Source organism: Blennius ocellaris (genome assembly GCF_963422515.1).
Source record: "Blennius ocellaris genome assembly, chromosome: 9".
Lineage (NCBI taxonomy): Eukaryota > Metazoa > Chordata > Actinopteri > Blenniiformes > Blenniidae > Blennius > Blennius ocellaris.
The window spans coordinates 7,937,099-7,961,528 of NC_137658.1; the positions used below are offsets into that span (position 1 = coordinate 7,937,099).

Genomic DNA, 24,430 nt, shown 5'->3' on the forward strand with positions numbered 1-24,430 from the left:
AGAAGTCTCAGCGACGGAAACGGAGACGAGGCTGGACCCAGAGACAAACAACGATCTGCAAGAATCAATAGATGAAACCCCCCAAAACAGGACGGAAACACGACAGGAACATCAAGACGTGACTACAGAGACAGAGGAAGATTCATCTAAAGACAATTATCACAGCAGTGAGTCATTAGAAGGACCAGAGGAGGAAGAGTCCTGCACCCAAACGGAGGCCGACGCCAATGAACTGGAACAAACCAAAGAACAAGCAGGAGACGATGCTGCTATGCAGGACAAACCGACGGCTGAAATGACACAAACAGATTCAGAGAGACACACAAAGACACAAGGGGAATCGCTCATTGAGTCTGAAAGGATCCAAGAAAAAGAAGAGCCTCACTTTCAGGAGGATACGGGAACTGAAGATAAACTAATAGACATTAAAGACACAATGGAAGAACCGAATGGGGCTGAAGCATGTATATCAGCACAGGAGAAAGAAGTCATCATTTTGACTGTACACTCAGATATTCTGGCTGAGCGTGACTCGGATGTCTGTGACAAATCATTAACACAGGAAACACCTACAGAAGCTCAGGCCACAGACTCTGTCGAACCCACGGAACAGGAAGAGGCTTCGACTCATAATCAGAGCATAAAGGTTGATTTGGTAGAAACTCTGGAACCCAAAGCCCCTGAACAACCAACGTGTCAGATCACATTGAGCTCTGCGGTGGAAGAACAAACTGTGAGAGAGCCTCAAGAAAGTCCAGCCGGAGAGATCGATGTTTTCACCTGTGCTGAGCAAACCGATGGTCCAGTTCCTGACGACAACCCACCCACCCAGGACCAAGATGCTAACGATAAGAACGACCAGCCTGAATGGAGCAACAACGCCCCAGTGGAGGCCTCTAGTCACCACGGCAGCCGGTTTTCTGGTGATTTCTGCGTCCGCAAGCCGTCCAGCTCACGCGGCTCTAAGTTAACGCGAAGGCTCTCTGAAGATCTCTTCACCAGCCCTCAGAAAAACACCCAATCACAGATCATCCCAAATCAGGCAGAGTCACAAACCCCTTCTGCAGCTGCCGACGTGACAAAAAGTGCTCCAGGTGTCACACTCTCACCAACAGAGGTATCGGAAGACGTCACAGCACAGGAGGAGTCGCATCCTCAACCCGTCGCCCAAAAACGTTTGGGCCTCTTCGGCCGACTGAGAGGAAAACAGCCCAGAAACAACAAGACCAAGGGAACGCCGAAAATGCAAGTGCCCAAAATCTTGATTCAAGACTTCAGCGACGTTACGGAGGCCGCGAAACCGGTTGAGGAAGAAGCGAAGGGAAAACTGACGTCCAAGGAGAGGAGGAGGATACGGAGGGAGCGAGAAAGAAGGGGAAAAGAGGAGGAGAGATTAAAAAAGAAGAAAGAGAAAGATCAGGAGAAAGACGGGGAGCAGGAGAGGAGAAAACCCCAAACAAGAGAGAAAAGCTTTCAAGGGCAAAAAGGGAAAGATAAAAATGACATCACTCAAAAGGCAAAAACAGGATCAAAAATGCGAAGACCTTCTGCGACGTATGCAGAATCTTACTTTTGACAAAAAAGTGTAAAGTACTCTGCATATCATTCTTCGCCACCAATGTGTGTGTGTGTATGTGCAAATAGGACCAACTGTAAAGTACTCTGAGATTGCTATAGCAATAATAACGTGTTCTACAACTGAAGTCCATTTACCATTTGAGATGTAAATAATTAATAAATAATGTTTCCAAACTTTCAAAATGTATGTTTGTTTTATTTGGTGGAACCTTAAATGAGACACCTCCACGATAATTACCGAAATTAAACGGAAGTTCTCCAGTTTCACATCACAGATTTCAGGTTTACAGTGACGGTCACAATCTACAATACTAGTGAATACACTTACGTCCTCTGCATATTCACCCAAGTCCAAGTAACATTTGTGTGGTTCAGTAAAAAACAAAACAAAAAAGGAAATTACTTCCCAAGAAGTCCATATTGTTATTTTGGAGAACATCAGCTGTGATGTCACAGCAGCACACACACTGTCAGGTCAGTGTTGCTTCTTCTCTCGCACACATCAGTTCACAGTTAATCTGCTTGGCAGTCGTCTTCACTGTCGCTGGCCAGAACTTCCTGACCCGACATGGGCTGAGTGCTCATCTGAGAGGACGCGGGAAGTACGGATCCAAAGAAGAGGGACCGGAACTGTTGAGAGGACGAGAGAACGTGAGAAAGGAAAGAAAGAAAATGTGAGACGAATATCTCCCAGGTAGTATGGAACAGGTGAACTATTTAAGATACCATGACACCTTTCAAATAGATACATTAACTTTCATCCTGGTGTCAAAGGTCTTCAACGGATTTCTTTTTAAGTCTAAAGTAATCAAACATTAATCGGATTCTCAGATGTTCCAAAATCTTCACTAACAATCTAATGAAATGTCATCATTTTTTGCATTTTCAGACTCAGTGACATGTGGAAAAAATACAAATAGCACTGCAATGGCATGCACAAGTGGACATCTTCTAACATGATATTGTTTCCAAACAATATAATTTTTTTTTTGGTCTTTGCTTTTTTTCCCCAAGTGGTGGAAAATGCCACCGTTAGAGGAAAACAAGCAAAGCTCCAAATTGATTTCCTTTACCTTTTTGTTCGGCGGTCTGTCCGACTCAGCAGCTTCATTTTCCTCCCCATCGTCCTCCTTCCCTTCCTCACTGTGGTGCCTCCTCCTGTGACTGGCCGCGGGTTGATTCGAACACGAGGGATCCGCTAGCGAGGGTCTGGGTGGACTTGCAGTCACGGGTTCGGGAGCCATGCTCGTATCCATGGCGATGAGATAGGAGTCGATGTCGTCATTCATGAAGTCATCGGGGGGCGGCGGTGCAGAATGTGCTCTGCACAAGATGACACGAGTTGCATTAAAAAGAAAAGTCTACCGGTCCTCTGCCTTCTCACTTTATGCTGAAAGCTGTTTTAAACTTATCTGATCACAATCAATTTAACATATTATCACAGAATCCCACGGCAACAATGCAACTTCATGGAGTGCAACGTAGTAGAATTAATATTGTACATTTTGATGTATTAAATGTTTCATGTCGTCTTTTCTCCCGCTGCTAACCAGGAAAGACAAAGTTTTTAAAAATTATTTAAAAGTTTGTTGGGATTTTTTGTTTTAATCTTACTATATTTGACTTACCAGTCATGAAAAGCAAAAACACAGTTAAAATAAAGTGTTTGTATTTTTAATGAGATACATTTTCTTCGGTTTTTAACCAGAACATTTGAACATGTTTAAAACTGCTTTGTTTATTTGCCATTCGTATGGAAATAACTGACAGTGCAATTGAACAACTGTTGGGGAAGTTGTAATTGCTTCTACAGTCAAAGAGCTGTAAGTTCCCATCTGATCCACCAGGTGGCATCGTAGCATGAATATCAGAGACTTCCTGTCTTTAATAGAACTGAAGGAGCCAAAATAGTTTATTTTGTATTGTCACTATGCTTCTGGCATGCCAAAGTTCTTGCTTGTTTGGTTAGTTACCCTCTGTTGTTGTCTTTGTGAAGGCTGGGCTCATCAGACAGCGTGGCGAGCACAAAGTTCCCCTCCAGGACACTGTCAGTGACTGAAAGCACCACAGGGCTGACACACACACACACAAACACAACACATGCACACAAAATGTTGATCAACAGCCATGTAACAAGTGATCACTTTACAGTCAAGTCCCTAAATAGAAATATTTAACCCCCCCCCCCAAAAAAATCTGAATTTACTCTCGGCACATAATAGAGTTAGAACGAAACGATTAAGATGTTCTCGGAGTGCAGACTCTTCGTTATAACTTGAGCGTATCTACATGCACATCAGGTGAACATTTGAGGAATTACCCACATTAAATGCAACATCCTGCTTCATTTCAAATCCACTGTGGTGCTATACGAAGCTGGAATGCTCAAATTTGTCTCAATCATAATGGACCTGTTAAGATGAATGGGTGAAGGTGCTCACCTGCCAGGCTCGTCAAAGTAGATAGACACAGGGAGGCCAGTGGACTCTGCAAACACTAACAAACCCTGGTGGAGACGGAAAAGACCTGCCACAACTTCAGCACAAGATTACCACAACGAATGACTTCTCTATCGTTATTTCTGATTAATTAATTAATTTCTTTTGCTCTGTGATCTCTCCCTGTCAGCGTTTGTCTCACCCGGAGCTCCTTCAGACAAAAGGTGACGCTGTTCTGGGCCCGAACGGCAAAATGGTCAAACTCATCCGAAGCCAAGCACAACTCTGTCAGCATGGCCTTGGACTGTTCTGGGAAAGAGGAACATGAAAGAAAGATATAGCTAACAATTTTAATTTTTGTCTCAAAAGTTAAAAAAAAAAAAAAAAAAAAAAAAAAAAAAAAAACTTTATTACCCACAAATATTACAATTACAGCCCAGAATGTATTTCGGTACAGAGTTTGAAAAAATAATGTTCATATATGACAGCCTCACACACACATATCACCTGCCTCATGTCGGCTGTGCTTTGTTTTTTTTTTTCCATTATTATTTACTTTCAATGTAATCAATACTGGGGTGAAAAAAAAAAAAGGTTATCTTTGCATACAACGCTTCATCTAAATCCTCTGTAAAGCCAAGGCTTGTCTTGTCACCTGCTTCGTCCTCCACATGGTTCTTGATCCACATCCGTTCATTACTCACTGACAGAGTCACTTCTTCCAGTGATGGAGGAAAATGCACGACTGTGTCAACGAGCACCCTGACAACAAAACAAGATGAGAAACATCTGGAAGCTACAGCTGCATTAAAGTACATTTTACCTTAATTCGGCATTTAGAACAGTTATTTTTCAGTCAAAAAACAGTATATTTATTAATCTGAGTCAAAAGCTTGTCATTAATACAGTGAAGAATGCAGAGGAGCACTACAGACCTGGGCTGGGCTCTTAATACATTGGCACAGCTGTCCTTATCAAACACTGCCTGTAAACTTTCACTGTCCTGGAAAGACAGGTTATGTGTCTTCAGGAGGCCTGCAGAGAAAATCCCATCACACACACGCACACAGAATGAAATGCAACGAATGCACGCTGTGATCCAGTGAATACAACATGTGACAGGGGAAGCCGAACGCAGTCCATTTGACAGCATCCACGTAAAATCACTGTGACGCATCCAAGATGGGAGAGAGTGGCACCGATACCGTGTTTGCAGTGTAAAGTGAAGGTGAGTCGGTTCTTGTCCTCGTCCAGCTCAATGTGGCATTTTTCCACCGTCTTCTCCAGAGTGGCCAGAGATCTGAACACTGCCTGCACGCTCTGGCGCACAAAGGAAACGTGAAAAGGTAAAACAAGGAAAAGATGATGTGTGAATGTGACCTGATAAATTGTGGCGACATTGTTAAACAGTGGCTTTCAAGAAACATTCATGTGCCTTATTGTCTCATTGACGTCAGCTAAATATTCACTGTGACTGCTGGATTGTGCCACCATGTAGAATTGCCGCAGAACATGATTATCAAAACAAGGAAGCGCAGTTGGGGTTTTTTTTTTTGCAAAACATGCGCCCTGATAACCACAACCTCAAAGAAGCAACGCGACAGGAAAGATAGCACTGGAGAGGACGACAGAGCGGAACCTCATTCACTTATCTGCCTCTTCCCAGCATCTCTGAACCAAATCCACACTATCTAGTGACAGAATGCTGCTCTATTTTCAAGGACCCCACCCATTCTGATCATTGCCTGTTGCCCTCTGACTACACCAACAAGAACTGCCAAATAAATAGCTGATGCATTTAACTCTACCTCGCTTGTATTTATGCAAATCACACGTAAAAGAGACCGACAGAGAACATGGATCAAGGGGAAACATTGACGGGTGTTATCAACTCTTTAAACTATATATTAAATGGAGCTACTATATACTCACCGGTTTTCCACGGACATTTACAAAATGTAATGCAATATATAACAGCTGCTCTGCCGGGAGTCCCACTTTAATAAAGTGTATTGTTTTTGGCATAAATGTTGTAAGTTTACAACATGCTTGTTACCGAGGCTGTATTGCTGATACATTTGTTTCATGAATTTAAAAGTAGTTTTTAAAACATTACGAGTCCTCTCAACATAAAAGCAGCCCAGTTCAAAAACAGACATCCACTAGAAAACCTATTTATGCAATTCCTCACTGAGCAATTCATGTAAAAATCAAAACATTTGGACAAACCGCCTTTACGACTGATGAACTACATTGGATCAAACCAGATTATAGGATGTCTCACGCATCCATTTCACACACCTTTATAGTCATCTTGCAGCGGAAGTCGTGCCCAGTGGGGGTGGAGTACCTACCCAACAAAAAGAAGGGGGAGTTATCATGTCTTAAAAAGCGACCATCTTCGCACTCAAAGCCTTCCGTAGGTTGGTAAAAATCTAATCTTCTTGAAACACAAAACTGTGAAAACCACCGTTCTGTGTTTCACCATGAAGTAATGATTGATGAGTGATGATGGGCAACGGGGATGAGATCACAATTTATAAAATCGGCACCTGCTAAAGAAGAGTGGCGAGAACAGGAAACAAGCATACGCCGACCGAGAGGAGTTCACAGACCGCAGGGCCAACTAGAGAGAGAGAGAGAGAGAACAGAAGAAGGGAGGAAAAAACAACACAGATCATCACTAATGCTTGACGCAAAGTGTGTATCAACAGGAAGCAGCATGACTTGACGTGTGGCAGGAAGAAGAGTGTCTGAGAGAGAAAGAAGACCCACGCCATCGTCCTGAGGCTCCACGTAGAGCTCGTCTCCAATCCTGGACAGAGAATTAATGGCTTTGGCCAACACTGGATGGTAAACACACACACACACACACACACACACACACACACACACACACACACACACACACACACACACACACACACACACACACACACACACACACACACACACACACACACACACACACACACACACACACACACACACACACACACAGAGAGAGTTGGTTACTGCTTTTCAATATGAATGGCTTCTATTTCGAGATAAAAACTCCTCTTATCTCCAACACCCCACATCTTATCCGAACAGAAGATGTTTGGTACCTTTCACGTTTCCTCCCGTGACGACACACTGCATCTTTTCTGTCAACGTAGCAAACTCCACTAAAAGTGAGCCAGCGCCTTCACATCCTCCGGGAAGTGAAGTACTCGCGATACGGTGGTTTGAATACCGACCACGAACCTTCCCGTTGGAAACATACTTAGTTTATTCACAGCTCAATTCCACACTCACAGGCTTTAGCCTTGTTTACGCCGCCATTACCCGCTTCCTCAATCCGCTCCAATCAGGGGCGCAATGACTCAGTGACGTCAGAGCTGTCTCGCGCGTCTCCGTCCGGCAGTTAAATAGGAAATGTTTATTTTAAATAATAATAATAATAATAATAATAATAATAATAATAATAATAATAATAATAATAATAAAAACACGAGTTTCAACATACTTTACAGCGAAAACTGAAGCAAGAAGCCACTTTTGAATACGAAATCTTTTAAAAGTGTCGGAGACAAACCAAAGAATTGAATGAATTAGTGAATGCAAGGCTAAAGCAAGGCAAATTTATTTATAGAGCACCATTGAAACACAGGGCAATTTATAGTGGTTTACAAAGAAATGAAATAATAAAAAAAAAATTTTAATACAGAAAATCTTTACAAAGACATAAGAAATGTATTAATGAAAGAAATACATTAAAGCTTTAAAAGAATGAAAGAAATACATTAAAACCAATATTGAAGCTTTACAATGCTGTTTTTTAAAGTCCGCCACTTGTGTAAACATTACAACATAGTTCTAACTGAATGTGTTTTAAGTGTTACATAATAGCGGCTGTTCCTTGTCGACAAATTGCCACTATAATAATGATATTATTTAAAGTGCAAATATAAATAATGGAAGAATAAGCCTACATGTTTGCTTATTATTGTCACTCAATGTTTTCCTCACTGACTATTAAGTTCATGACTTTCATGCTATTGTTGAAATGCAGATGCAAGCATATGTTCACATATTGCCCTCTTCCCTATCCTTGAAATGTATGTAGTTCTTGCTACATATTGCTTTGGAGTGCAGCACTATGAGTTTCCATGGTTACTCAGCATTTCAGTTCACCAAACCTTTTTGTCACTTTTCAACAGATAAAAAAATTCTATACAATAAACCAATACGACACTCCACAATTAGTGAATGACTGCTGCATCAGCCCTAATTTGTGAATTATTATTTAGGTGATACTTATATCACCAAATGTATTATCTATATAGCAAAAAAAAAAAAATCTATGCACATTAAATTGACAAAATGATTAGAATTAACACCTTTGAATCAAATGAAAGCTTTCTAGATTCCAGGCCACTTTCAACTACAAGAATTGCTAAATGTTTAAGCCATAATGTTTTACACTTCTGAGTTCACATCTTTTGTACGAAATGGATTATTGCAAGCATTGCTGCAGTCGTTTTCTTTCATTCTTGAGATACACGTATAAATAGTAGCTTCTCTCAAGATACACCCTGTAATTACCAGTTCAGGGTCACGGTGGGGAGACTGTGTGTGTGTGTGTGTGTGTGTATGTGTGTGTGTGTGTGTGTGTGTGTGTGTGTGTGTGTGTGTGTGTGTGTGTGTGTGTGTGTGTGTGTGTGTGTGTGTGTGTGTGTGTGTGTGTGTGTGCGTGCATGTGTGTGTGCAAGCTGAGATAGTCAGAAATAGGAAGGAAGCAACAAGGGCAAATAGAAAGACGCTCAATGAAACAGAGGGAGAGGGAAAGCAAGAGTCACTGTCGGAGGACAATTATCTCACCTCACTGGTCTTTCTTGTTTGTGTGCTTCAGTGCGTAAGATCTGAGGAACGCTGCTGTGCACTGTCCCTCCTCCCATCACCAGTGATATAAATGGCTGCGGTGGACTAAAACACAAGCGTGACTGAGACACCCTCCGTGTGTTGGACTTTTAATGGGAGACGGAGGAACACTTGACAGGACAGAAGCAGTGAAAAGTAAGGAACTCTTATGGTTTGTTGCCAAAACAAGACCAGGATTCCTGTCGGGATTTCTGAGGATCTTGCCAGCGTGGAGTCAGCATGGCTCCATGAGAGCGGGCACATGACAAATGGAGGTCAATTATGAAGCCAAACAACTGCAGCAGGGGTGGATATTTGTGATCAGTTACGTTTTACATTGATGGAACAGGTGTGGCGTCGCAGGCGTCTTCTTCAGACAAGATGGACAGAAGGCTGACATGTTTCACACACAGGGAATATCATCTGTCATGATCTCCAGCCTCTTTGTAAAGTGACACATCACAACACTGTATGGAATCAACTCACGTTTTTGCCGGACTTTACCGCTGCTTTCACGCATGTTTCATGTGACTTCTAGAGTTGATAAATAGCAGATTTGTTTCTAAATGTCTCAGCCACAAAACCCGACAGACACCCAGGCCTTGGTGCAGTCCATGCTGCAAAGGCTGAAGCTTCAGCCGGGAAGCGAGAGCCAAGCGTACCTGCACACACCTGCATCCGTCACAGCTGTTCCAACACGCAGGCAGGGCGTGGAGAAAGAAGAATCCGTTGACCAGAAAGGGAACACAAGTCCTCTGAATGACACCGGTAAGAGTGGCGTCCCCTCCGAAGAGTTCAGGACCTCTTCTGTGGACACTGACGATGGCCTCAAAGGTGGGGAAATGAACGGGGATCTAATCTCCTCCAACGCCCAGAAACACAACATTGATGGTGAGACTGGCGAGAACATCGGGCTATCGCAGGCCACGGTGCCTGGGATGACTCCAACAGGAACAGGCCAGCTGCATCCTGCCAAGTCGTTGAAGGACGCTGATACCGCTTCCTTCGAGAGGACCAATGGAGAGAGGGTGACCTCTGGCAGCTCTGCGACGACAAAAGACGCCTCTCGCGATGCAGATGCCACCTTAAGCTTGGGACAGAATCCAGGCCTGGACCAGGGCTTCACTCCCAGAGTCTATTCGTGGTCCTCGAGGAGCACAGATACTGACACCGGTGCTCAAGAGAACAAGCTTTTGCACGTGGGTAACGGCGGATCGGGAGCTTTGGCACCAACAACAGCAAACAGCAGCTTCAGGAAAAAACAACAACCACCGGAGAAAAAATCAAAAAGGTGGACAGCGAAGATTAAGGAGAGATGGAGAGACAGACAAGGAAGCTTTGGCAAAAAAGGAAAAGAAAAAGGAGAGACGGCCAACCCCGAGAGCGCAAATGATACTGAAGTAAGTCCTGTGCTTCTGCGGTTATTTCCACCTCCACAAAATGTAGCTCCTTCAACTGAAAATGCATCATTTTTATTTCCCAGGAATTAACGTCAGACCAGAGATTAGCGGGCGAAAATCCATTCAACAACTCCAAAAATGATGAAGAAGCAAGTCTCTCTTCTGTGGACAACAAAGGTCCGGGTGAAACTCCTGGTCAGACAGAGGACAGCACTGTTGATGGACACGTCAGGTAATTACTGGACCGAGTGTCTCCAAAAAGCAGCGACACCGCAGTTGGCTTTTCTTAATTTTGTCTCTAATCCCCAAAAGCTACAACAGTGAGCAATGCCAAGCATTTGAAAAACTTTCAACCGTTCCAGTGAAATCAGTCGGGGCTGAAATTCTTTTACATCTTATGTGCCAAACACACCCTTTTGTCCCCGACAGCATCCCATCATCTGCAGTCTCACTTTCGCATTATGGCATGCGCCAGTCGGTTTTTATAACACGTCGTCTAAGGAAACATTGCGAAACTTTGACGCAATAAATCACTGTAATCAAAATCAAACAACGTGTCTGTAAATCTCAGCCAGAGCGTTTAAGCGCGAAGCGATTTTTTTTCCTTCTAGTGAAAACACAAATCAAGGAAAAAAAACGTAATCATAAATGACTTTAGTTTTCTCCTTTGTTTGTTTGCTCACATATTCTCATGATAAGTCGTGATAAGTAACTTCCTTGAAAAAGTTACAAACATTTATAAATATTATTGATATTCTCACCATGAGGCCACGATGTGGCTCGAAACAAAAGCGAAGCAATTTAAAGCATGAGAAGACAATAGCTTAAAAAAAAAAAGGTTTTTAGAAAGGTGAGATTAAAAATAGATTACAAAGATAAACAGATGAAGCTCGTCTAATTATTCTCTGGCAAATATTTCCAGATTGACAGGGACCTGACAGAAGAGGCCCTGTGGCTTGTAGTTTTTTTTTAATATATTTTACTGGGTAAGAGTGACAGAGAACCTCAGAATACCATTTGGAAGCGATGACGAAACGTGACAAAAACATCAAAATGAAAAATATTTATAAAGACACCTCTGTGGGTACAAATCCACAGTCACACACATCTAAAACACACACATACACATTGAAATACCCACAATAATTCAGTTAAATAGAATCAGCGAGATGCAGTAGACTAATAAAATAGGTCAATGAAATGTATGTCTATATGACTATTGAAACTGCATGTAGCTGATATAATCTGTTTTAATTTCAGTGCTGAAAATGTACGGTAAATCCAGTGTAGAGAAGCTCGAATCAGTTCAATGTGTTCTGTGAGATTAGTGAAAAGTGTGGAGATGTATTTTGTATTACTTTTAGTTTGATATGTTCACTGTGGATGGACATGAATATAAAAGAGTTAATCTTTAAGATTCTAGGAAACCAAGAAAATGGTATTTAAATTTAAAACTGAAAACTAACTTGTTTTAATTAAATGTTTACAAATTAGAATGACCAAACCACACATCTGAATGTCACATGCCGGGCTCAGATAATAGTTAAATAGAGATGTATTGTTAAAAGACGGATAAATGGAAAAGTGCACGAGTGAGAACCAAAATGTGATGACACACTCTATTCAGACTAGGGTGCAGAGAGCTTCATCTAATCCCATCTGATATTTAGTGAAAAGCAGGGTAGATTCTTGGGGAGCATGATTCTCCATCAGTGGTACTAAAAGAAAGACTCAGGCAGAACATGCAGGTTCCCCAAAGATCGTCTTTCTGTGACCTGACACTTTAAACCATCTGAACACTGTGTGAGAACAAACTTGCTGAATTGAGAAAAAGTAAAGAACCTAACATGAACTGTGTTTGTTGTGTATAAAAATACGGAAACGTTCGAATGATGCTGATGAGGTGTTTGTTATGTGGAGGGCCGTTTTGTTACATTAGGAGCTGATGTGACATGCTGCTATTACTACGAGGAATTAAGACATGGAGTCTACATTGTTGTTTTTATTGTGTCAATCGTCACACCTGATGCGTCATTGTTCAGCAACATTTAACCATGTGCAATGGTTTGGTGTGTTGAGGTATTCCTAAAGAATTTTAACAATGGAGCTGGCAGGAGCACCGAATCTACTGTCGCAAAAGTATTTGCTTCAACAGTATAAATATGTTAAAGCCGTTTCTCAAACAATAAAGCGCATACAAATACACCAAGGTTAAGGAATGTAGACATGAAGCAAGACGTTTTTGTTTCTATTACAAAACTACAAATTAAAAACATTTCCATTTTAATTCAAATGTTATTGTGTGTGTATGAAGTTTGGATAAATGGTTATTGTAGAGTAAATAAACAGATTAAGTGAATTATATGGTATAATGTGTATTTGTATGTGGGACTAAAACTACCTGTAGAAAATAGAATTGCAAGTAGACCTGATCTAAACCTGATTGCTGGGTTTGATAATCTCGTATGATTTCTTCATCACAAACAAAATATGTGGCTTGTTCACATTCAACCTTGTTGGAATTGAATTTGGTCGATAAATATATTTAAAAAAATGTTCCTCATCCATCCATCATTACTCAGACAGACGTATCGACCAGAGTCCAGTAAACATCCACACATGTGGACGCATGGAGATGAGAACCACTAACCACTGCGCAGCTGTTAAACTGAATTTCTGACGTCCATATTCCTGTTTCAGATCTACGGGCGACTTTGAGTTTGGTCTGGGGTCGTTCAGCCTGCTGGAGGAAATCACAAAGGGTCAAGAGTGGGCCAAGTTCTTGGACCCCAACGCGTTATCCGCCTCAGCAAACCAGATCCCGTCACGCGAGATGCAGATTCAGCTCAAAAAACAACCAGATCCTCACAGTCAATCAGGAGCTTTTAACCCAGTGAGTGCTGGGAGCAGCCAGTGGAGCTTCGGCAGTGTGGAACCATCGTACGTTTTCAGTGGAACTCAAGTTTCACCTGATGCGTTCCTGCCTGTCAGCATGATGGACGTTACAGTAGGGAAACAAACGGATGCAGATGTTCACACAGAGGCGGACCAATCAGAACCGATGGAGGACAGTCAGAACCTGTCAGACGGTGAAAGCAAACCTCTTTCATCTCCTGTAGAGGTGAGATTATTTCTCTCCAGTAACCAAATAGAGGTTAAATCTAATTTCCTCAATTTCTTTAGGTGATGAATCCACTGATTTTAATAAACTCGATGTGTGTTTTTCAGCCGCGGCCTTCAGAGAAAGTCCGCGGCTTGGTGACGAGGAATCGGATCCTGCTCACCAGAAAGAGACATCATCAGTCCGCCGAGAGGCTGCAGCCTGAGAAAATGAGCGACGGAGAGGAGGCAGATCAAGGTCAAAGCATCTTCATACCCAGAGTTATCACACTATTATATAGTTTATGTTTTAGGTGAATAGTCCTGTAAGCCATGCCTTTATCATCCAGCAAGTAGAATAAAGAAAAATCTGATTTTAATCTTGATCAAATACTTTTGAACTTTGAGTTAAGTGGTTTTGATTTGTTCATGTGAAGAATTAAAGCTTACCTCCTTTTTTTGTTTTGTTTTGTCAACAGAAGCGTCTATAAACAGTGGTCAAGAAATGGAGGGAACAGAAGGGTCACAACCTGATGACATCACACCAAACCCTCATCCTCCAACTCTGTCTCCATCCTCTCTGAATCCCTCCTTTCTTCCACCCCGGGGAGTCCTCAAACACTCCATATCCAGAGATTCACAGTCCTCAATGGAAACGCTGTCAAAAAGGGTAAGAAGTTGTGTTTAACAGCGCCCTCTTTTGGCATGAAATCAAATAAACATCTTAATACCGTCTCAAATCACATTTGAGGTTTTCAATGTCATATCTTTTGAGAATAATAATAATAATAATAATAATAATAATAATAATAAGAAGAAGAAGAAGAAGAAGAAGAAGAAGAAGAAGAATTTCGTGTATACATATATATATATATATATATATATATACTCTGAATTTTTATTATCATATTTGGACTGTATTGTTTCTTGATCAGCTTAGACAGCCCTGATAACCTCAAAAATCTTAGATATGCATATGCTGTGCTTGGTAATATATTACAAATTGCGTCTCACTATGTAGCTTTTGATTGTTTTTCGAGATTCTTTTCAAGAATATCTGTATGTGTACAGAAATCTCTCAAAAGTGAAATGACAAGTTAAACACACAGAGTCATTTGCCCTGGACACTATTGATCCATATCGACAATTTCCATTTTCCTCCAAATCAAATTTATCTGAGATCATTTTGTGAGATGGAAAAAAAAGCTAACTTTTTTTTTTCCTGTTTTATGTACACTTGCAAACATGAGGCAAATGGTTCCTTCACAAATTGTAAAACAGAGTATACTGTCTTACATACATTCATTTGAAGTCAGTTTAATGTTGTCCTTGAAATCTTCCGCTCACCTTCTCTGTGTTTGTGTTTCTCATGTTTCTGTGGATCAGAGGCGAGTTGAGGGGAACCGGCACGTTCATTTTTCCGAGGAGGTGCTCGTCATACAGGCTCCAGAGCGGGATCTGGACATCACTATCTCAGAGGAGGACTCAGAAGAGGAGGAGGAAGAGGTGGAGGAGGAGGAGGACTCTGTTTTGGAACAGGAGCTGCAGGTGGAGCAGGTGGTGGTGCAGCAGGTGGCACCAGCCCGCCGACCTGCTCTCCCTAACTGGATTTTGGCCCTAAAGAAGAAGAATACAGGGAAAAAGCCCAGATAGTGACTGTGACAAATGTGAGGACCCAAACTCACTGATGTTTGTTTCTTACGAGAGAAAAGACTTTGAATTTTTTTAATAATTTTTTTTTAAGTAAAAAAATATATATTTTTAATGAATTTAGAACAAAGCATGAAACGAAAGCGACTTACAAGGGAGCTAAATACAACAAATTTGTATTGTGTTTCTTCTTGCTCTCATTCCACACGCTCCACAACAAGTTACAATGATGTATATTATTGTTTAATTATCTGTGATTATTAAACATAATTTTTTTTTAAACTAAACCCTTTACCCTCCTCCTTACTATTCTTTATCTACGTGAACTGGAATAGATGTGCTCCAGTAACTAATGTGCTGAGAAATCCATTGTTTTCCATCTTTCACAAGACTTTCATCAGAGGTAATGAGCGTCTTCCTCCTCCAGTTTCTCGCAGGACAGCAGCAGACGACGTTCTGTCCTGCTGTCTGTGTCACTGACTCGCTCCATATCCTGTCTCTTGGTAATGGCTCCCGGTCCAACCAGAGTGCCGATTAACCCCAGAAGAGGGAAAGCATGAGCGTTAAGAGCTGAAGAAGTGGCTGATGACAATTAGCGTTTTCTTCTTCTGGAGTTCAGTTTAGACGTTTTGCTTGTCGGGGCTTTCATGAAGCTTTCTCAACCTTTGTCACTGTGAGAAATATCATTAAAGCCACATCTATCATCACTTTTACAGTAATACAACTAGAAAAATGTGAATCATCCCTTGCGACTTTTTCAATTTTCATTTGTTTACCATCACTAAAGTTTTAAGTTGTTGAAAGTGGGGAAACATGTGAGTCTCTACCATGTCATCACATATGTTAAAAAAAACTAATCTTATTGTTTTTGTAGCTTAAGAGTTTACTTTCCTTTGTGCAACACACTGATAAACATAATAAAAAAACATAAAAACCCTCATTTTATTTAGACAACAATACAGAAACCGAAGCTGCATTGTTCTCACGGTCGCAGTTATTTGTGAGAAAGGAAGATCTTATAACAAACATATCATTTACACACGCACACTTATCAGTTACAATGATCACGGTGCTTCTTCCTTCTGCTGATGAGATGAGTCTCAGCCTCATTCCAAACGGTGACAAAAGGCAGATTTCAGACGGACAGAGTGCTCGGTAAACTCTGTATTATAGTTCTGTTATTCCCATTACATGCATTACTACATTGATTTGTAGTTATTAAATTAGTACATAAAAAAAACAAAAAAAACTTTGTGGCTGTCAGTTCCTCTACACCCACTTTTCTCATAAATCAGTGTCCATTAAGAGGCTCTTTATCTGATCGCTGAGTGTCCTGGTCAGTTTAGACGGGAGGGGAGAAGACACGGGGAGAGGAAAGGGAATGAAATGTTTGGGCAAATTGGAGAGAGCTTAAAAAGACATGGAAGTATATAAACGTCTATTATGATAATGTGTGCATCAATGACTATGAATAAGAATCATGTCTCTTTAAAGTGTTTGTTATAAAAAAGAAGAATTACATCAGTCCATTAGTCTGTACGTCTCTTACTGTGCAACACCACCCGGAGCGAGTAATGGGCTTTTTGTAAACCTCAAACCACACACGCACGCACGCACGCACGCACGCGCGCACACACACACACACACACACACACACACACACACACACACACACACACACACACAAATTATGCCATTGGAGATGTTAGCGTGTTGAATATACGAATATACGAGCACGAAAGGAAATAAAGCACACATTTTGTGCAAATGGTTTATTGTGTACACTGTTTTCTTTACAACTGTGGATAATTGACTGGAAATTTTAAGAAAAAGATTAAGGTGAAAGAAATCTCTTTAGCATTAATATTCAGCTTTATTATCAAGTTTTTTTTTATCATTTAAGCCTTAATATTTATCAGATAAACATGAGAGTTGTGGATTACTGTCGTTAAAATGCTTTAAAATGTCCTATAGATTGGAACTCGCCATGATTTAAAAAAAAGCATATTTATTCCTGAATATTTCTGCCTGAGATGAATAATTTTCATAACTGACTGTTCTTCATATTGTTACCAGACGGCCGCCTTTCTGCTTCAGTATTTGTAACCAAAGTGACTCATTTATTTCTATTTTCAATCCTTCTTCCTCTAAGTTTGAAACCTTTGGAGGAAACCTTTACCCACCTCTGCCCACTTACCACATTTAAAGCTGACCACACAATGCTGACAACCGGAAAAGATGCAATGATCTCTTGCGAGGCAAAAAGTGAGGCGCTGAATACAAGAGAAATGTCCGTTTGTTCAGACTGTGTTTTGGGGGGGGGGGTCACAGGGGTTGGTCAGAGTTACTGAGGGAGAGGGCTCCAGAGTCGTAGGAGCTCTTGATACCGGTTTTCAGTGACAGCTGGCTGCCTGGGCTCTGAGCGGCAGATGCTGATATCTGAGCGTCTGAAACCTGGATGGACGAAAGAAACGCAAGAAAAAAAAGTGCATGAAGAATGTGATGGAGATGGAGGTGGAGATGCATAGTGCCGAGTCATCAACAAAACGCATTACCTCTTCAAACTTCTTGGCTTTGTACTGATCTGCTCCTTTGAGGAAGTTCAGTAAGATGTAATCACAAAGAACTGTTCCCTGCAAATAAAAAAAAAAAAAAGCCTATGACACCTGATGGAAACACCAAAAAATACAAAAATCAATCAAATTTAGAAATCCATACGAGGCCAATGGAGGTGAAGGCAGCGACCAAGTTGATCAGTGTTGGGATGGTGTTAAACTTCCCCGCCTGAAAGAGATAGTTAATTTTTTTTTTTTTTTAAGTGTCCATTCAGGTGGGATCCTTCCTACATACATGCGTGAACAAAATTCTATTTAAATTAAGGTGAAAAGTGTTTAAAAATGTACACCAGTAGCCGTCATTTCACAATACTCACCTTGCCAGTGACCATGACGTCAAAGCGGATCGCAAAGGCTTTGTGAAGGGTCCGGAACTCAGTGCCATTCTCTGTCATGAAATATTTTGCAAATCTAGATTGGAACAACAACAACAAAAAACAAAAAAAAACTATAAAAATTACAATCACAAGAGTAAGAATGAACAAATTCCCAAAACACCTCCACTACCTGAAGTTGTAGCCCTTGGAGACGGCGTTCTTGGCAAACGGTGCATCAAGTCTGGTGAAAAAGTACTCGGGTACACAGTATTCAATATTGCGGTCCAGGTTACACGTCCACTGAATGTTTATTCCAATTTCTCCACCCTGAGAGAGAAAGTTCAGGAAATTAAAGGCTCCTCACCTTTAAAGATGTCGTCTACTGTGTTGTGAATCAACCTGATTTTTTTTTTTCGTCTGACAAACGAGAGGATCATTTGATTTAACATTTAAAAACTTAAATAAAAAATAAAAATAGGGTGTGCAACAAAGCCATTCTTAGCTATTTCTGTCTCATAGAAAAATGAACCAAGCTGAGTTAATGCCCAATGTTCTCTGTGAAGGAAGTTGATGAAAAGGTTCAAATCTGTACTCTAAAACATACGATCGTCTTTCCTTTTTCTGATGCGTGCAAAACAACTGTGCTGTCATGTTACACTTTCACTTTAGGCCTTAAGAGAGATGTGGCAGACCTTTGTTGCCAGCGCAGTAATGTTTTGCCCCGTGTAGTTGAGCACGTCCCCGACACGAAAGATGGGGCAGAAGGGGTTCAACTCTGGATGGTAGGTACATCGCTTGATCTCTTCAGATGTCATTGTGGAAGGAAAGTTCCCTCTGGGGGAAAATGAAAACAACACTCCTTTTTATAGGCTCAGGTATGATTTCTCGACTGTGAGCGTTGGTAGGGCGTGGCAGCGGCACACCTGGTGACGTCAAACAGTGGGAAGCGGATACTGTTTTTGATGAAGATGGTGAAGTTGTTCACATCCAGCATGGGATCACTGTGAAGGTCAGAGTGGAACGCAGTGAGGTTGGAATTTCATCTGCTTCCAAAGCACAACCCGAAGTGTGTTTTGTCAAAGGTGTGGAAAGCATACACGTGGACTTTATCGTTCTCAGCTGGACACCACCCTTCGATTTCACACCGACCGCTGGAATTGAAGTCTTGAATGCACACACCTGTAATCACACCTGGTGCGCGAAACAGACAGACAGTTCTTTCACAATGTGACGATGAACCCAACAAGTTGGAGAAAGCGTCTTAAGGTTGAACACAAAAGTGTGACGGCTCTACATGTGAAGAGAACGCGTCTCGTAAAGTGACAGTTCCTGAACTCACCATTAGTAAGGATGCTACCATAATGCTTGTGGCAGTCTTCATCGGAGTCACAAGAATACTTTTCATCGTGCTGAAACATGTACAGAGAAAAATCAAGCTTGCACATGGATGCTATATTTTGTCAGATACGAGATCCCAAAGTCTCTTAGCAGTAAATGCTGTCGTACATCAAAAGTTATCCCATCACACTAAAAGGTTTTACGGTACCAAGAGTTGCTTCTTCCCGCCAAAAAAAGTAACTCCGGAAAGCAAACAGGCACTTAATGTTTGTTATCAAACAAAGTGATTATACAACTCATTTTTGAGGAGCAGCAGAGTACAAAAGTTTTTGTCTGCAACTCAAAAATAACTGAAAACAATATTGTTATAAATTACAAATAAGATGCTGTAGACTAATAAAAGCCTGGTCGTCCAGGTCATGTATCAGGCAATTAGAAGGAATTGTGATTTGAAACATTAAAATGTAAAAGAAACAATTGTAGGGGGGGGGGGGAAGTCATTTGAAAGTGGACTTTTGGTATTGGTGTAGAGAAAATCATGGAGCAAGACTGAAATTAAATCACAAGGCAAAGCTGAAATTAGGGACTATTGAATTGAGTTCTGAACAGTAACAGAGTCACTCAATCCACAATGTCGTTTATCTTAATGGGTCAATATCCACGTTTACTCTGAGTCTGCAAGTAATAAAAAAGCTTAAAAAAATATATTAGAAGGTGATTTTAAAAAACGCTTTAAAGTCTGCAATTTGATACTTGAAGGTTATGACTACAAAAGCACCCATCACATTTTAAATTAAAAAAAAAAGCAAAAAGACACATATTATTTCCCACATACTTGTTGAAAGTCCATATATATTCTAGAAACTATTTGGAAAAGTTGCATTATCCCATTCCAGTTTTAAAATGACCTCATATTAGCGTAAATCTCTTTCCTGATATGAAAATCTCAGAATACCACACATTTTTTATGTTAATAGTAAGTTTACACTATATACACTTTACAGGGCTTCCCTTTTCCTGAACAATGGTCACAGTCTTCAATAGTTGTACACTGCTTTGAAATATTTGCTCTGTTTCCCAAACTTCTGTGATGAAAGACTGAGCAGATCACTGAAGATCTTATGCAATTATCTCATATAATATAATTTAAAAAAACAACAACATAGCAACAGTACGCTGCAGGAAACAATTTAATATGATCACAGTGAGACAAGACTCCATGACTTGTTTTGATTAGAGGAGCGTTAAAAGCACAGTGAGATGTGGCCACTGGAGGAAAAGGGAATTTGAAGGTGTCCTTACCTCCGTACATCGTCCCTGGAACTGATTTTCAGTGATGATGAGTTTGGTCATGATGCAGAACACACTCGTTCCCTAAAACACAGTGGAGTACTTAATCTATAACTCATGTTTAACAAACATCATGCCTTAATAGACAAGATGAGAACTTACACTCAAACCCTACTTTTCATCAAAGTTTCTGCATTATCAGCTCACATGCAATTAATTCTGTGTATCTTTTTTTTTTTTTTTTTTTTTTTAAACTGCATTCATAAAAAACAGGTTTTACACACCTGAGAAGGAAGAACGTAATCGGCTACATCCATCGAACGGTTGTTATGGTAACCGAAGCCTTTGACTTTGGTCATCACAGAGGATTCAATGCCCGTGTCAGTCACCTGATAAGCTTTCTCATAGATGAAGACCCAGCTACAGGATACAAAAAAAAAAAACCCCAACATCAAGAGTTCATTTACACAAAGGTAACATTAATAGAAGTCTTACTTTTTGGGCTCATTTAACTTCTATTTTGGTTTACAGTTTGCACTGTGTTATATTGACGTGGATCTGAACTTTTTGATCTCTGAGACACACACACTGAAGAAACCCCTATAATTAAATACACCAAAAAGTGTTGAGCAGAAGACTACAAACCCCACAAAATATGCGATGATGAGCAGCTGCACGATCCGGTTGATGATGCCGACGGACCAGCTCTTCACCACCACAGACTTGGTGGTCTCGTAGGTGAAGAAGTCAGTGACGAAGCCCCACACTATCGAGCCCATGGCTGCTTGTGAGTTTGACCCAGGGAGCGACGACCAAGACCTTCCTGAGAGCAAAAGCACGACTCTTCTTGTACCTTCAACAGGTTTTTTTTCTTAATCTACAAGAGTGGAAGATCTCTGAGCCTGACTCTGATGATGCTCAGACCGGTTGCGTCGTCCCTTTCGCCCGGCCCGCATTCATCTGTCTCATCGCGTGTTTTATGGCTGAAGCTCTCCGTCTCTTCTCTCGCCTCACTGTCTTTGCTTCATTGGTTTATGACACAAACCAGACCTCCCCCTTCTTTACTCAAATGAGTGATAGGAAAGTGTCTCATTTGTCCCTCCCTCTGTCTCTTTCCTTCTTCACCACAAATCCCCATCTCCCATGCCTCTTACATCCACATATCTGGTCTCGTTTGAAAACAGCCAAGTACACAGTCAGTGCTTTTCACGCTTTTGTTCTATTTTTCATCATCTCATTGATGTCCAAATTAAACTATGACACCTGCCCTAATAGTCCCAATTGTACCACAAAACACACAACAGCTTTTAGGCGTATATTTTCCAGTGAAAAGTCAAAATATTGAATCAGCCTCTCGTCAACTAGAACTTTTTTGGGGGGGGGGGAGGAGCAATTCAGCACCTTTGGAGAGCTTTCAGTTGACTTTAACTGTCTTCCATAAAGTCTGCCACAGAGCTTACACAGACATCGGTAGGCCAAGAAGCAAACGCATTCATGTGTGAAAAAGTTTTTTGAAGTCTTCGGCATGTTTTTAGATCAGAACCAGAGGGAATCTACGCAGGCACAGGAAGAACATGCAAACTTCACCACCCAGGTTTCAGCCTGGGAAGTGACTTTGAAATCCTGCAAACCGCAGTAACATCATGCTCTCTAATAAAAGATCCTGAAACGGTAAAACATAGTGGTGTATTTGTGACTTTTATAGATTAAAAAAAAAAAAAAGAAGAAAGTCAAACCTCATATATGAGTTATTTAAGTGTAAAATGTGAAAGTGAAACAGAAGAGGGAGCTTTATAACTTATATTGTCACACGTCAAGGCTTGCACGTAAAGACGCAAAGAAAGAAAGAAAGAAAGAGTGTCGGCCATTTAATTTTTTGGACAGCGCCAGCAGAGATTGACAGGAAATGAGGAGAGAGCGAGCCAGATGATGATTTGCTATAAAGGTCTCGCTGCTTGGGGAATATTCAACCATGTTTCTGACCACTTGGCTAATGGGCTACGCTGAGTGTTTTAGTAAGTCAGCCATCCATCCATCTCTCGTAGCTGCTTTATTCAGACTCGGGTCTCAGGGGAGCTGGAGCTCATCTCAGCTGCCATTGAGCGAAAGGCGCGGTTCACCCTGATTTGGTCGACAGTCCATAACAGGGATTGGCAGACGACCCACACACACGTGACTCCATGTGTACGAAAACCGCCTGAGTACCTGGAAGAAACCTATGCAAGTACAGGGAGGTCACGGAAACACTACATGAAAGCATTGGCTTGAACCAACCAGGATCCTTCAACTACAATGTCACAGTGACAACTGCTTGGTCACTAGTAAAAAAAAAAGAGAGAGAGAGAAAAAGTAAAGGTATGCTATTTTCTATGTGACTCTTTCATCCATCCTCAGTATTCCCTTCTTGCAATACGGCTGGAGGTAATTCCATGTGTCATTACAGCAGAGTACACAATGGACAATAAACCTTTGATTGACAGTTTCACACACAAACACACAAATATGGTTGTTTTAGAGACACGCGAACTCCCCACAGGAATGTCTCAGATCCAAGAACCAACCCCGAGAGTTCTCACTGCGAGGCATGAGGGCAAATCTCTATACAAACCAAATGTATCACTTCCATTGCACAATCTGAAACTTGCATTATTTAGGAACATCAAGGCCGGGTATGGGCTCTTTTAATCGCTGTGGGGTTGGCAAAGAAGTCCTCCCCACTGCTGTAATACCAAATTATGAGTAAGTACTTCAACTATAAACATTTATGAGCATTAATGAATTGAATTCAACTGAATTGAACTGAACTGAATTGAATTTCTGTAATTGAAGTCAACATGCCATGCATTTTATGCTTTTGAATTTAAACAAATAAGTTAAATACAATGATTTGAAACCATGTGTATGTTGACATTAACAGATATTATTTCACGTCATTACATTACTTTATTGTTGGCCACAGGGCAGAAGTCAGAACCACAAGAATGAATAAAAAAAAAATGACCAGACAAACTGGTCTGTTTCTGAGATGCTGCCATGAGTATCAAAATAAAGCCAGAAGGGACAAACAGCTAAGACACGTGGACTTCTGACCACATTACTACCTATATATAGACCAGAAAAACAAACAGGACACTTGAATGTTTCCGTTAAGCAGCAGTGAAAAACTCCAAATGGAAATTTTTAAAGTTCAATACATCTCCATTAAACACCTTTCCCACCCCTCCACATTGCTCTACATTATCAATACTGATTCTATGCTTACATACTATCCCTTACATGAGCGCGGAGCCTAAATGCATAGTAGCAGATTACAAAAATGTGGCACGGATGACAAGCGTGCAATAATTGCGACACATGATACAACTTGGTCTCAACACCCTCAGCAACATTACAGCCCCTTCACATTAGGGAGATAATGCAACGCAGTGACAGAGTGTACGCATGTGCACGTCCGCACAGATAGTATGTCATTTCTTAAGTGGGTCCATTATGTTTGTGGTCAGTTAATGGTAACCCAATACGAGGGGAGACATGCACAAACACGCTCCTTGGCTGCAGGACGAGAAACAAGAAACAGCCTTTCAGGCTTGATCAAAGTGTTACATTCATCAAAATGATGGGCTGTAAGCATTCCTGTAATGGCCGTTGATAGTGGGAAACGTATATGTCTGTTCACGTGAGCCACTGTTTGTCAGAATGTATAGCTGGGATCCCTTCAGACACGTTGCCCTCTTTTTGATCGGTCCGTTTTAGAACATACCGACACATACAACACAACCTCGCACCCAAACACATGACGGTGG

At 41.1% G+C, this 24,430-nt stretch overlaps 3 protein-coding genes across 3 annotated transcripts; 1 reads left to right on the top strand and 2 right to left on the bottom strand.

The window, feature by feature from the left end:
- Positions 1 to 1,753: 1,753 nt before the first annotated feature.
- rad9a (RAD9 checkpoint clamp component A) lies at positions 1,754 to 7,331 on the bottom strand. Its single transcript, XM_080501803.1, has 12 exons — positions 7,124 to 7,331; positions 6,792 to 6,862; positions 6,569 to 6,642; positions 6,318 to 6,366; positions 5,222 to 5,336; positions 4,952 to 5,051; positions 4,672 to 4,778; positions 4,219 to 4,325; positions 4,020 to 4,084; positions 3,552 to 3,650; positions 2,652 to 2,901; positions 1,754 to 2,208 (listed from the first exon to the last, which is right to left on the bottom strand). Exons 1-12 carry the CDS (start codon positions 7,155 to 7,157, stop codon positions 2,092 to 2,094), a joined length of 1,188 nt encoding a protein of 395 aa, XP_080357929.1. The 5' UTR covers positions 7,158 to 7,331; the 3' UTR covers positions 1,754 to 2,091.
- On the top strand, positions 6,751 to 15,269 carry LOC308134169 (uncharacterized protein). The gene is made up of 7 exons (XM_080501802.1): positions 6,751 to 6,869; positions 8,911 to 10,318; positions 10,402 to 10,550; positions 13,019 to 13,439; positions 13,547 to 13,676; positions 13,897 to 14,087; positions 14,804 to 15,269. The coding sequence occupies exons 2-7, from the start codon at positions 9,485 to 9,487 to the stop codon at positions 15,068 to 15,070; spliced, it is 1,992 nt and encodes a 663-aa protein (XP_080357928.1). The 5' UTR covers positions 6,751 to 6,869; positions 8,911 to 9,484; the 3' UTR covers positions 15,071 to 15,269.
- A 2,012-nt stretch (positions 15,270 to 17,281) lies between these two features.
- On the bottom strand, positions 17,282 to 21,461 carry p2rx3a (purinergic receptor P2X, ligand-gated ion channel, 3a). The gene is made up of 12 exons (XM_080502126.1): positions 21,273 to 21,461; positions 20,912 to 21,047; positions 20,640 to 20,711; positions 19,339 to 19,408; positions 19,097 to 19,190; positions 18,923 to 19,000; positions 18,692 to 18,833; positions 18,190 to 18,326; positions 18,000 to 18,093; positions 17,786 to 17,851; positions 17,623 to 17,700; positions 17,282 to 17,521 (listed from the first exon to the last, which is right to left on the bottom strand). Exons 1-12 carry the CDS (start codon positions 21,404 to 21,406, stop codon positions 17,393 to 17,395), a joined length of 1,230 nt encoding a protein of 409 aa, XP_080358252.1. The 5' UTR covers positions 21,407 to 21,461; the 3' UTR covers positions 17,282 to 17,392.
- Positions 21,462 to 24,430: the final 2,969 nt, after the last annotated feature.